The 12,743-nt window shown below is 46.2% G+C and overlaps 1 protein-coding gene across 3 annotated transcripts in view; it reads right to left on the reverse strand.

Annotated features, from left to right (window-relative positions):
• DZIP1 (DAZ interacting zinc finger protein 1) overlaps positions 1-6,375 on the reverse strand; it is a 64,089-nt gene extending 57,714 nt beyond the window's left edge. For 2 of the 3 annotated variants that reach the window (XM_030813560.1, XM_030813561.1), the window contains exons 1-5: positions 6,046-6,375; positions 5,267-5,364; positions 4,695-4,909; positions 3,656-3,894; positions 2,963-3,517 (exon numbers count right to left, since the gene is read on the reverse strand). In XM_030813560.1, the coding sequence (XP_030669420.1) occupies positions 2,963-3,517; positions 3,656-3,691 (591 nt within the window). In that variant the 5' untranslated portion in view covers positions 3,692-3,894; positions 4,695-4,909; positions 5,267-5,364; positions 6,046-6,375. Of the gene's footprint in view, positions 1-2,962; positions 3,895-4,694; positions 4,910-5,266; positions 5,365-6,045 lie in introns of all 3 variants that reach the window. The other variant, XM_030813559.1, reaches the window with a different exon arrangement.
• Positions 6,376-12,743: the final 6,368 nt, after the last annotated feature.

Genomic DNA, 12,743 nt, shown 5'->3' on the forward strand with positions numbered 1-12,743 from the left:
AGACCTTACACATTGCCATCACTACCCCCCTTATACACAACACACACACACACACGCGCGTGCACATCCCATGGGAAAAAAACCCATTAGGGTGCGTGCGTGTGTGTGTGTCTGTCTGTGTGTTCAAGCCTTCAAGAACTGGCATCTTTATTTTTTTTTGTCTCAGCTACTCAGTTCTTATGATTTCTTAAAGTAAAGGAAATAGAGACAAAGAGAAGTGGTATGAGAATGAGAATGAGACCACAGTTTCTCAAAGGTAAAGCTGATAATGCAGTGGACCCAATCATTGTGTCAGAAAAAGGAGTCTAGGCTTCGGATTTTCTGTATAGGAGAAGAAAGAAAAACTCACATGATAGCAGTCATGTGATTGTTCACATTTTGTAATAAGTCAGCTTTGGTATTTGTCATGCCACAAAATGTTTTACCCTCATTCCCAGGTATTAGCAAAAACAATAACTACATGCCAAGCACTGCTCTAAGCACAGACCATGCACTAAGTCATTCAATCCCCATTAACAACTGCTATATGGTAGGTACAATTAATATTCCCATTTCACAGAGTAGAAACTGAGGCACAGGGAGGTTAAGCAACTTGCCAAGGTCTGGTAGCTGAAAAAGTAGTAGGTGTCACTCATTTGATAAATTGATTCATTACCTTTTAATCATTACTTATCATTCACATTTGAAAATCTTCTCTTAGGCCGGATGTGGTGGCTCACGTCTGTAATCCCAGCATTTTGGGAGGCTGAGGTGGGTGGATCACTTGAGGTCAGGAGTTTGAGACCAGCCTGGCCAACATGGTGAAACCTCGTCTCTACTAAAAATACAAAAATTAGCTGGGCGTGGTGGTGCACACCTGTCGTCCCAGCTACTCGAGAAGCTGAGGTGGGAGAATCGCTTGAACCCGGGAGACAGAGGCTGCAGTGAGCCAAGATCGTGCCCCTGCACTCCAGCCTGGGCAACAGAGTGAGACTCCATCTCGAAAAAAAAAAAAAAAAACGAGAGAGAGAGAGAAAGAAAGAAAATCTTCTCTTGTAACAGCTATTTCTATAGTAACCCCAAAAAAGGGAAAAAAAAGTTTATAAACATAGAATTTCTGTATGTTAGAGGTTTTAACATTTCACTAGATGGCTGCTAAAGCTGGACTATAATAAACCCTTAAAAAATGTTTAAATAGAATCCATTCTAGTCGTTGCACAAGAAAAAAACCATCTTAGCACTATTTGTAAATATTTAATTTTTAAGCAGCATTTATGAAACAAATAAGCAATTAGCAACGCCCAGTGCCATTTAAAGATTATACCTCAGGGTTGTCTACCCAAGACCAAACACTAAGTCCTTCTAATAATATTCCTAATTGTTCCCTTATCTTTTTTATTTTTATTTATTTTTTTTTTTGAGATGGATTCTCATTCTGTTGCCAGGCTGGAGTGCAGTGGCGTGATCTCGGCTCACTGCAACCTCTGCCTCCTGGGTTTAAGCGATTCTCCTGCCTCAGCCTCCCAAGTAGCTGGGACTACAGGCACGTGCCACCACGCCCAGCTAATTTTTGTATTTTTAGTAGACACGGAGTTTCACCATGTTGGCCAGGATGGTCTCGGGTCTCAATCTCCTGACCTCATGATCCACCCACCTCGGCCTCCCAACGTGCTGGGATTACAGGCGTGAGCCACTGCACCCGGCCACTGTTCCCCTATCCTGCTGGGTCAGTCCTGAGCAATATTAACTGTACCATTTCCTCTGCCCTGCACCCAGTTCTCTCCAGCATTCATGCATCAGCTCCACTATTCCTAAATCCAGGGAGGGCTTTTTTTTTTTTTTTTTTTTGAGAGGGAGTCTCGCTCTGTCACCCAGGCTGGGGTGCAGTGGCGCGATCTCGGCTCACTGCAAGCTCCGCCTCCCGGGTTCACGCCATTCTCCTGCCTCAGCCTCTCCGAGTAGCTGGGACTACAGGCGCCCGCCACCACGCCCGGCTAATTTTTTTGTATTTTTAGTAGAGACGGGGTTTCACCGTGGTCTCGATCTCCTGACCTCGTGATCCGCCCGCCTCGGCCTCCCAAAGTGCTGGGATTACAAGCGTGAGCCACCGCGCCCGGCCAGTGAGGGCTTTTAAGCCATAGTTAGCCAAAAGGACTAGAAAGTAAGGGCACGACATCAATCTTGTTAATCTGTTGCTTACTTCAGTATCTTTCTCAATCATTGTTTACACCTTCTGCACTTCCTCCAACTAGTCAATAAAAAAAATATACATTGGTTTATGTTATACTCAAAAATTGCAATATTTATCTTGGACTCAATGTCTAACCCAAAACAGTAGAAGATTAAGACCAGAAGATAAAAATATTTTATTCTTTAAATATTGTTATGTAAGTGAATGTTCTTGTTCTTAGAAAATATACACATCGAAATATTTAGGATCTGCAACTCACTGTGAAATGGTTCAAAAGTAATAACAATATGTATACAGAAATAGAGGAGCTGTGGCAAATGTTAATAATGGGGGAATCTGGGTGAAGGGCATATGAAAATTCTTTACAGTCTCCTGGCAACTTGTCTGTCAGTTTGAAAATATTTCAAAGTTTATAAAAATGAGAAAAAGATCCTACAAATTTAAACATTCTGCATCGTTTGGGGACTGACTTCAACAGCAATTTGTATATGGTTTTTCATGATTAGGTTGATTCGGAGGAGGAAAGTGTTTCAACAACCAGCATTTAGATAACTTCCATAAAGCACCACAGACGACATTTGTTGTTTAATTATTAATCCCCTGGTCGTCTGCAGAAGGTAATGAACCATGACATTTGTTGGTTAAAATGACTGTTTTTGCTTAAATATACTGTGTCTTCTGATATACAATATAAATCTTTAAGAAGAAAGAGTGGTGATACGGGACAGGCCTATCAAATGGGAACTGAGTTGTTTACTGGATCATGAATCGTGCTCACACACAGCTGCCCACCTGGTTGGCTTTGGCCTCGATCATCAGCTGCTGGGTGGAGATCATCTTCTTCCTGCGTTTGCACTCTTCCTTGAGCGTCTTGATCTCCCCCGCCTGCTTGGTGAGCAGCTTCTTGCTCTGCTCGCCGTCGCAGTGGCTCAGGCGCAGCCGCTCCTCCAGGGTGTGCAGCTGCGAGGTGAGGAACTCTTGTGAGTGCAGCAAGTACTCGATGGTGAACTGCGCCAGACGGATGAGCTTCAGCAGCACCGGGTCCACCCCCGACTGGCAGTGTGGGCACTTCTCGTCTTCCAGCTTGCAGAAGGTGATGTTCATGATGTTCTCCTGCAGCGTCAGCACGTCCACGGCCCCCGCCACCTTGTCCACGTCGATGGCGCTCAGCCGCCGCCAGTCCACACTCTCCAGCCGCGGCCTGAACTGGAAGAAGGGCAGGGGCCCCGAAGCCGCGCTGGGGGGCGCACAGGCCATGGAGGCTGCGCCCGCGGCGGCGGCGGCCACAGCGACGTCGGGCCCCTCTGGGCCGCTGGCGAGCGGGTAGTAGACATGCTTCTGGAAGGGCTGCGGGGGGCACAAAGAGAGCGCGGCGGGAGGCGGGGATGGGGGGTGGGCAGGCTGGAGAGTTGGGGGTCCGGGGAAGCCCCGGTTCTCCCCAGCCCGGCGTCCCCGTGGGGGGCGCCCCGGCCTCCCGCCTCTTACCATGCTTGAAAGCCAATCCGCTGCCTCAGCTTGCATAGGAGGAGCCGGGCGGTCTCTACCCAGCCTGGGCCGCCTCCCGGGCCGCAGCCCTCAGGAGCGGGAGAAGGCCAGGTTCCTTGCTTCCGCGGCGGCGGCGGCCTAAAGTCTGGGCGTCCAGGACGTTGCTATGGCAGCGCCCGGGTCCGGACATGGAGCAAACAGCGCGTCCACCCGCACGCAGTCAGCGTGCACCCAGAACCCTGCGGGACCAGAGAAGACCTCTTGGACGAGCCCGAATGGACACAGCTGTTCACCCGAAGAGGGTACCTCCTGGGTGCCGGCTCCCCAGGGCGCCACCCTTCCTGGCCTTTGGGGCTGGACACTCCATGTCCCTAAGGCAGGCGTGGGGAGCCACATCCCTGCGAACCTTTGGTCTTAACTGCCATCCCCTGGTTATTTATTCACTGTAGCCCTGGCCTTAGGCTTTGAAATTAGAAGTATCTATTCATTCCATCATTAATAGAAAAAGAAAAAAAGTAGTATCTATTCATCCTCATCTTTCACACACGACTTAGAAAACATTAAGCAATAAAAATATATATAATTAAATGTGATAGAGGGGGACTCGCTGCAAAAGGGCATGAGGAAGCTTTTGGCATAACAGAAATGTTTTTCATTTTGATTGTGGTGTTGATTACCCAGCAATATACACTTGACCAAATTCACCGAATTGTGTCCTTAAAATTAAGGGTGCATTTTTATTATATCTCAGTAAAGTTGTTTTTTAAATGAAATTTGCAGTTAATCATATTTGATGGCAGGCTTTCTAGATTCCTGACACCCAAGTTGCTTTTTAAATGGCGTCTTTCTTCCTTTGTGGGTTAGCAGCCTAAATATAACATTTTGATAAAAGTACAAACCAAAGAATTCCCCAAAATATGTAATACTTCACCTGTCTTTCCAAAAGGATACATTCTCAAAATGCTGAAGGTAGAAACAGATGGAGGGGGATTTTAGCCATCAGCTTTACCAACAAATTTTACAGGGCCATGGTATTTACCTTACAAACTTGGATCGGGGCTGCATTCTGGGTTTTGGAGAGGCTAAAATATTTCTAGCAGCAACTTGTAGACCTCAGGCCTCTCATTTCTATGGGTCTTCTGGGGGCCTCCAGTGGTTACCACAGAGATCAATAAGCTGAGGAAAAGCCGGACATTCCCCAATCCACCGGGGAATTCCTGCTTGGACCAGACATCAGGAATATTTTTTTCTTTCCTAACATCCAAATATGTGAACAGAAGAAAGGAAAATACAATTCAGAGTAACTGGAAGCAAAGTTGTAATATCAAATATATTTAGCACTTTCAAGATATTGTTAACTAGAAATAAACCCATGCAAAAACATCCAGGAAATAAAACACGCACTTCATATGGTTTCAAATTAACCGTATGTCCAAGTTAATTGGCCTTTAGAAAAAAAGAATGATTCCCTGCAACCGGGCATAAAAAGTGCTAAAGACATAAATAGTTTCAAAGTTTGATCCTGTCATTTACTTGCTGCCTGATCTAGAACAAATTGTCAACCCTAAGACTTAGCTTCCCCCATCTGTTTAAGAGCATCAAGACACCGACCTGGCAGGTCTGTAGACTCTGGACTCCATCCACTGGGCTGCAGGATGAGCGGGAACAAGAGCTGTGGTCTCTCTTGCTCAAGTATATATCCCTAGCACCTAGCAGGGGACAGGCATGGAGAAGGCGTTCAGAATTTGCTGAATGGACACGTGAATGAAGAACGATCGAAAGACTTAGGCGCTTAGTTAAGGAAACATCAGCTCCTGGCCCCTTATCCCTCCTATTTTTGCTGCCTCTGGCCTGTTAGAACGATTAACCCATGATCTGGGCCAAGGGCTTCGGAGCTGAATGTGGAGGTGGCCCGCGCGCCCCCGCTGAGATCTGGGCGCAGAGGCCCGCAGGCCCGAGGCACCCATCTCCGTTGGCCGCCACACTCCATCGTGGGGCGCCGTGCGGTTGACCACCCCTTCCCCCTTGCGTGGATCTCGGTCACAAGATGGCCGGAACAGGAAAGAAGGGGGTATGCTTTCCCGTTCCCTCCCTCCCCCATCCCGGGCAGGGCCCCCAGCCTCGGGCGGCGCCTCAGGTTCCAGGCGCATGGCACCGCCGGGCAGCCGAACCCGCAGACAAAAGCCGAGAAGCGCGGGTTCCCGGGGAACCTCGGCGCCCTTCCTTGGAAGGCAAACAGGCAGTGGGGGCTGCGGTGGCTACGCCAGCTGGATCTGCAGAGGCTCGGCTCGCAGCCTGGAGAGGCAGGAGGGCCGGCTTCGCGGGTATCAGGATGCCCAGTCCGCCACCGGCTCCTGTGGGCGCCTGGGGCATCCCCGGTCTCGGCTCACCCCAGCTGTGCGCTCCTGGGCGGGTGCCGGGCGCTGCAGGCGGGCGGGGGCGACACAGGGGACCCAGACCCCAGGGTCGCTGCTGACGCGGGCCAGGCCCGCGGAGGCCGAGGAGCAGCAAAGCGGGGAGAGGCAGGCCGGCTCCTTCTTGCAGGGCGCAGGATGAAACGTGTCTGGTCTGGGCAAGTTGTGGCGAGGCCGGTCGACTGGCGCCGCTCCAGGGCCTTCCAGACTCCGGACCACGGACGACTCAGGATACCCCACCCCCCTCCCGCCCCCTCCCCTCCGCGATCTCCCTCCGGCCTCTTCCTTCGGTGTCCCGGCTCCTCTGGCAGCTGGGCGGGACCGCGCGAGTCTAGACCGCAGCGCTAAAATGCACTCAGCCAATCCGGCAGCTGGCGCAGACACGTGGTGCGGGGGTGCGCTCTGTTGCTGGCCCTGGATGCTCACCCTAGGAAGGCTTTTCAAAGAGAAACCAGATTCGCTCCTACCGGGTGGTTGGTCTGGCCCTTAGCAAGCTAATTTCCCAGAGGAGCTTCAGGTGAATTATCTTCCAAGAAGAGATGCGTTTTAATTGCAGAAGTCTGCAGATGCAAAGGACCTTGAAAAGGCTATTTAATGTAGCCCTGCATTAGATAGTGACGTGGAAAACCGAGATTAGGGACTTTTCACCAAAGCACTCTAGGATTTAAATCCACGTAGGTTTCTGCGTCTCTTTCCGTTATGCCCACTTCAGGATGAAAGGCACGGATCTTTGTTGGTAGAAAGTTAGGCACTGTGAATTGCAGGAGATGTGGGTCCGGAGTAGTGTGCTTATTTATGTAACCTAAAATTGGAACACGTGGGACAAAAGTAAGTATTTTTAAGTAACAAGTAATCCAGAACGTATGTATATACCATCATAAGAAATTTGAGGGCATCTTTTGCAAAACCTAAGTGTCTAATGCAGCTATATATATATATATACAGTTTTTAAATTAGAGACGAGTAGCTACAGAACTTTTACTGAACCAACATGCCGTTGTAAAAGTGCCTTTCCTTGTGCTTCTCCCTGACAGAATCAACTTTGTACCATACTTTAGCACAAGGCTTCAAACATAGCAACAGCTAAATATGCATTTATGTTGAATTCCTTGCTTTAGTTTTATTTGAAGCCATAAGGCCTAGGATGACCATGATGGGATTTTAAATTGGTCTAATTTTAAAATTATTTTGAAAGAAAATTCAAGATCTCTATAAAAATCCTCTAAGTACTGTGCGGAAAGATTTCTAGATAGAAATTTCAGACAATAGGCCTATCGCGGTGGCTCACGCCTGTAATTCCAGCACTTTGGGAGGCCAAGGCGGGTGGATCACGAGGTCAGGAGATCGAGACCACCCTGGCTAACACGGTGAAACCTCGTCTCTATTAAAAATACAAAAAATTAGCCGGGCGTGGTGGTGGGCACCTGTAGTCTCAGCTACTCGGGAGTCTGAGGCAGGAGAATGGCGTGAACCTGGGAGGCGGAGCTTGCAGTGAGCCGAGATCGCGCCACTGCACTCCAGCTTGGGCGAGAGAGCGAGGCTCCGTCTCAAAAAAAAAAAAAGAAAGAAAGAAAGAAAAGAAAAAGAAAAAAAGGAATTTCAGACAATATGAGATAGATAGGGCTATTGTTCTGCAAAATCCGGTTTTTGCAAACTCGGTAGCTGTCTGTGTGTGTATGTGTGTGTGTGAGAGAGAGATGATTGCTTAATTAATATTATTTGTTGATATACCATTTGAGTTACATGTATTTCCCATCTCCACTGTCAGTATACTATCCTACAGGTGTAGAATTGGAATAAGAAGAATCAATTGACTTTGGCATGACTTCGCAGCCATGATGCATTCTTGATCTATGCACAAACCACTTATACCAATTGTATGATGGTATACAAATTTTTAATGATTAAGGTGTCCGTCTCATCCGTTAGACTATAAGAACCTCAAGTATTCCAGTATTTTGAGCATTTAGTAAGTCCTCAAATAAATATTTGCTTTTTGAAGACAGAAATGAGCCTAAAGAATGAAATAATAATATTGGTGAACATTAATCATTTTGTACAGTAAATAAACAAAAGCATTGTAGCTGAATTTATTTCAAATGATTGTTTCTATTTCTCTCATTTGAAAATAGTTATTGATATTACCTGGCTAATGTCCTTTAGTATGAAGGCAATAAATAAAGAAGGGGAGAAATCACATGTGTTGTCTGATACAATACATATTATTTTGCCTCATATTCCCATTTCAGATACCTAACCTTGGTTTTATATACATGGTTTAAAGAATAATAGGCCAGGTGTGGTGGCTCAAACCTGTAATCCCAGCACTTTGGGAGGCCAAGGTGGGCGGATCACCTCAGGTCAACAGTTTGAGACCAGCCAGGGCAACATGGTGAAACCCCGTCTCTACTAAAAATACAAAAATTAGCCGGGCATGGTGGTGCACACCTGTAATTCCAGCTACTCAGGAGGCTGAGGCGGGAGAATCACTTGAACCTGGGAGGCAGAGGCTGCAATGAGCTGAGATCATATCAGCAGGAGAATCACTTGAACCTGGGAGGCAGAGGCTGCAATGAGCTGAGATCATATCAGCAGGAGAATCACTTGAACCTGGGAGGCAGAGGCTGCAATGAGCTGAGATCATATCACTGCACTCCAGCTTGGGCAACAGAGGGAGACTCTGTCTTGAAAAAAAAAAAGAAAAAAAAAAAGGAAGCAAGTTTATAAAGAAAGTGACGGAGTAAAAAAAATGTACTCCATAGGCAGAACAGCCTGTACCACATTTTTTAAATCCAATCCACTGTTGACAGGCACTTTGGTTGATTCCATGCCCTTGCTATAGTGAATAGTGCTGTGATGAACATATGGGTATATGTGTCTATTTGATAGAATGAATTACTTTCATTTGGGTATATACCAGGTAGTGGGATTGCTGGGTTGAATGGTAGCTCTGTTTTAAGTTATTTGAGAAATCTCCAAACTGCTTTCCACAGTGGCTGAACTAGTTTATATTTCCACCAACAATGTATAAGCATTCCCTTTTCTCCGAAGCCTTGCCAACATCTGTTGTTTTTTGACTTTTTAATAATTGCCATTCTGACTGATGGAAAATGACATGAACAGACACTTCTCAAAGGAATACAAACAAGCGGCCAACATACGTATGAAAAAATGCTCAACATCACAAATCATCAAAGAAATGCAAATCAAAACAATGAGATACCATCTCATACCAGTCACTGTGAGATTTAACAGATTTTAGGGCTGGTTTATAAGGAGAAATGTACTTAGGGGCTTGCAGGGAATTTCTTTGTAATTTGTGAGGGAGGCCATCTGGGAAGGTGTATGGCCTTCTATTATTGTGGGAATCTGACTTATATATAAGGCTCTGGCATGGAATTGTGAAATTACAACCTTCTGTTTGGAAACAAAATGGTAGGCAGTATTGCCCCAACTCAGTTGTCAAGCTCAAATCTCCTTTGGCATAGTGAATTTGGGGTCCCAAGATTTTATTTTCTTTCACACTTGGAACCTGAAAGTCAGACCCACATACTAAGGATGGGAAGGCAGAATGATGTTGTGAAGGGGTCGTATCAGTCTTGAACCACCTACATCTAGACATCTCTTCCAGGTGAGAAACCTTTTCAAGACATTTATCTGGATGTTCTCTTTTATGCAGAAAAATCAAATTTTAACTGCTATTAGAACCTCCCACATCTCATGATTGTTCTGTGGATTACAGGGCACTGTTCTTGTGATAATTCAACTTCAATTGCATTCACTGCCACTATAACAATTAAATTCCTGGGAGGGTCGGGCACAGTGATTCACGCCTGTAATGCCAGCACTTTGGGAGGTCGAGACAGGCGGATCACCTGCGGTCTGGAGTTCAAGACCAGCCTGGTCAACATGGTGAAATCTCATCTCTACTAAAAACACAAAAATTAGCCAGGCATGGTGTCCCATGCCTGTAGTCCCAGCTGCTCAGGAGGCTGAGGGAGGAGAATCACTTGGACTCAGGAGAAAGAGACTGCAGTGAGCCAAGACTGTATCACTGCATTCCAGCCTGGGTGATGGAGTGAAACTCCACCTCAAAAATAAATACGTAAATAAATAAATTCCTGTGAGAAAGATTCTAGTTGACTTAGTCACATGCCCAACCAGTGGTTTGGCTAAAGGCAGGTGTAAATGACAGCTCCACCATAATTACTTGAAAAACACTGTAGCAATCCTCAAAGGAAGGCACCTATATAGAGAAATATGAAAACAAGACAAATGCAATGTCCATTAAATCCAACTTCTTGGCTGCTTAGCAGCTACACACACTCATATTCTTCTTTCTATTGATATGTCTTAGTCTGTTTTGTGCCACTACAACAAAATACCTGAGACTGGGTAATTTATAAAAACAGAAATTTATTTTCTCATACTTCTGGGGGCTGGGAAGTCCAAGATCAAGCCTCTTGCAGGTTTGAGTTTCTGATGAGGGCCTTCTGGTAGTGTCCTCACATGGCAGAAAGCTGAAGGGCAAGAGAGAGTGAAAGAGCAAGTGAGCAGAATGCTTTGTGAAGCCTCTTTTTTAAGGGCTTTACTCCCATTAATGAGGGAGGCATCTTGATGGCCTAACTGCCTCTTAAAGGCCCCACCTCTTAATATCATCACATTGCCAACACCTGAATTTTGGAAGGGACACATTCGAATCACAGCATTCTGCTGTGGCTCCCAAAATTCATATCCTTTTCACATACAAAATACATGTCTTCTTTCCCAGTAGCCCCCAAAGTCTTAACTTATTCCAGTATCAGCTCAAAAGTCTAAAATTCAGAGTCTCATTTAAATCAGATATGGGTAAGAGTCAGGGTATGATTCATCCTGAGACAAATTCCCTCCAGCTTTGAACCTATGAAATCAAACAAGCTAAGGGCTTTAAAAGTACAATGGTGTATTTAGGCATGGGATAAACATTCCCATTTCAAAAGAGAGAAATAGGGAAGCAGGAGTAACAGATTCCAAGCAATTCCAAAACTCGACAAGGCAAACACCACCCAATCTTGAGGCCTAAGAACAACCTTCCCTTACTTCATGTCCTGCCTTCTGAACACACTGGGGCAGAGGTTAAGGTCCCCAAGGCCCCAAGGTACCCCACCCCTACAGCTTTGCTGGGCACAGCTCATGAAGCAGCTGTCACAGGTTGGTGTTGAGTGCCTGTGGCTCTCACAGGCTGGCATTGCATGCTGGCATTTCTATAGGTCTGGGGTCTCTGGGGCAGAGACCCTATCCCCATGGCTTCACTAAGGCCTGCTCTAGTGGGGATTCTCTGCAGTGTCCCTGCCCCTAGAGCAAGTCTCTGCTTGGGCCCCAACGGTGTCTGAGATATCCTTTAAATTCTAGGTGGAGGCCAATAATCCTTCCATAGCTCTTGCACTCTGCAAGCCTGCAGAATTAGCACCACCTGGATGCAGCCAAGGTGTGTATGGCTATGCCTTCCAAGATGGTGGCCTAAGCCACACCTGGGCCTGCCTGAGCCACAGCTGGGAAAGCTGAGGAGTGCTGCCCCAGAATGCGGAATGCAGAGACCCAAGGCAGCCCTGGGCAGTGAGCCCCAAGGTTCCATGGACCCCTGAGCCCTGCAAAACTATTCTTCTCTCAAGGCCCTGGCACTCTGGGCCTCAGATAGACATGGCAGCCTCAAAGATCTCTGAATTGCCTTTGGGGTCACTCTCCCATTGTCTTGCTGAATAGCACCTGGCTTCCTTGTATCCATCCTAATCTCCATATCAACAGTCACTTGGCCACTCTCTTGGTTTTCTCCCCTACACATTTTTAAAATCTTTATATGCTCAGGCTGTGAATTTTCCAAATCTTTACATTCTGCTTCTCTTTTAATTACAAATTTTATCTTTAAATCATTTCTCTCCTCTTGCATTTTAACAGAAGTGGTTAAGAGAAGCACTACAACTCTTTCAATATTTTGCTTCTTAGTGTTCTCTGAGCCAGGTGGCTGCCTCTTTTCCTCCATGCATCCTTTTTCCATCTCCCAGGAATGGCCAGGTGTTCCCCCAGCGCCTGGGCCAGGAGGCATCCAAGGTTCTGTGAAGCTGCTGAAGAAGCCTGTCTTTATTTGTGCTGCTATGATATCAGATTTATTTTCTGTCAGTTCTGGAGGATGGGAAGTTCAAGATCAAGGTGCTGGCATGTTCCATTTTCTGGTGAAGGTCCAATCTCTGCTTCCAAGGTGAAGCCTTGATGCTGAATCTTTGTAGGGGAAAAACACTGCATCTTCCCATGGTAGAAAAACTGGAAGGACAAGAGAACCAAATGCTTTGTGAAGCCTCTTTATAAGGGCCTTAATCCCATTCATAAAAGGAGGAGTCTTTATGGCCAAATCACCTCTTACAGGCCCCATCTCTTAACACTATTACATTGGTAACACCTGAATTTTGGAGGTGGCATATTCAAATCATGTAACAAACAATTCAAAAAATATCCTGTTAATAAAAAGTAAATACCTTATGCAGACTTGCCCTATGCTACACTGAGAGGTTACCCAACAGCACGTCCCACTATCATGACACAATGCCAGGAAGACTTGTGAAATGGCAATTTCTGGATTACGTCTATTTTTACCTCTAGTTCCTTTTTAATTATGGCTTGTTTCTTAAATCTATAGCCTC

The sequence above is a fragment of the Nomascus leucogenys genome, chromosome 5 (assembly GCF_006542625.1).
Source record: "Nomascus leucogenys isolate Asia chromosome 5, Asia_NLE_v1, whole genome shotgun sequence".
Taxonomy (NCBI): Eukaryota; Metazoa; Chordata; class Mammalia; order Primates; family Hylobatidae; genus Nomascus; species Nomascus leucogenys.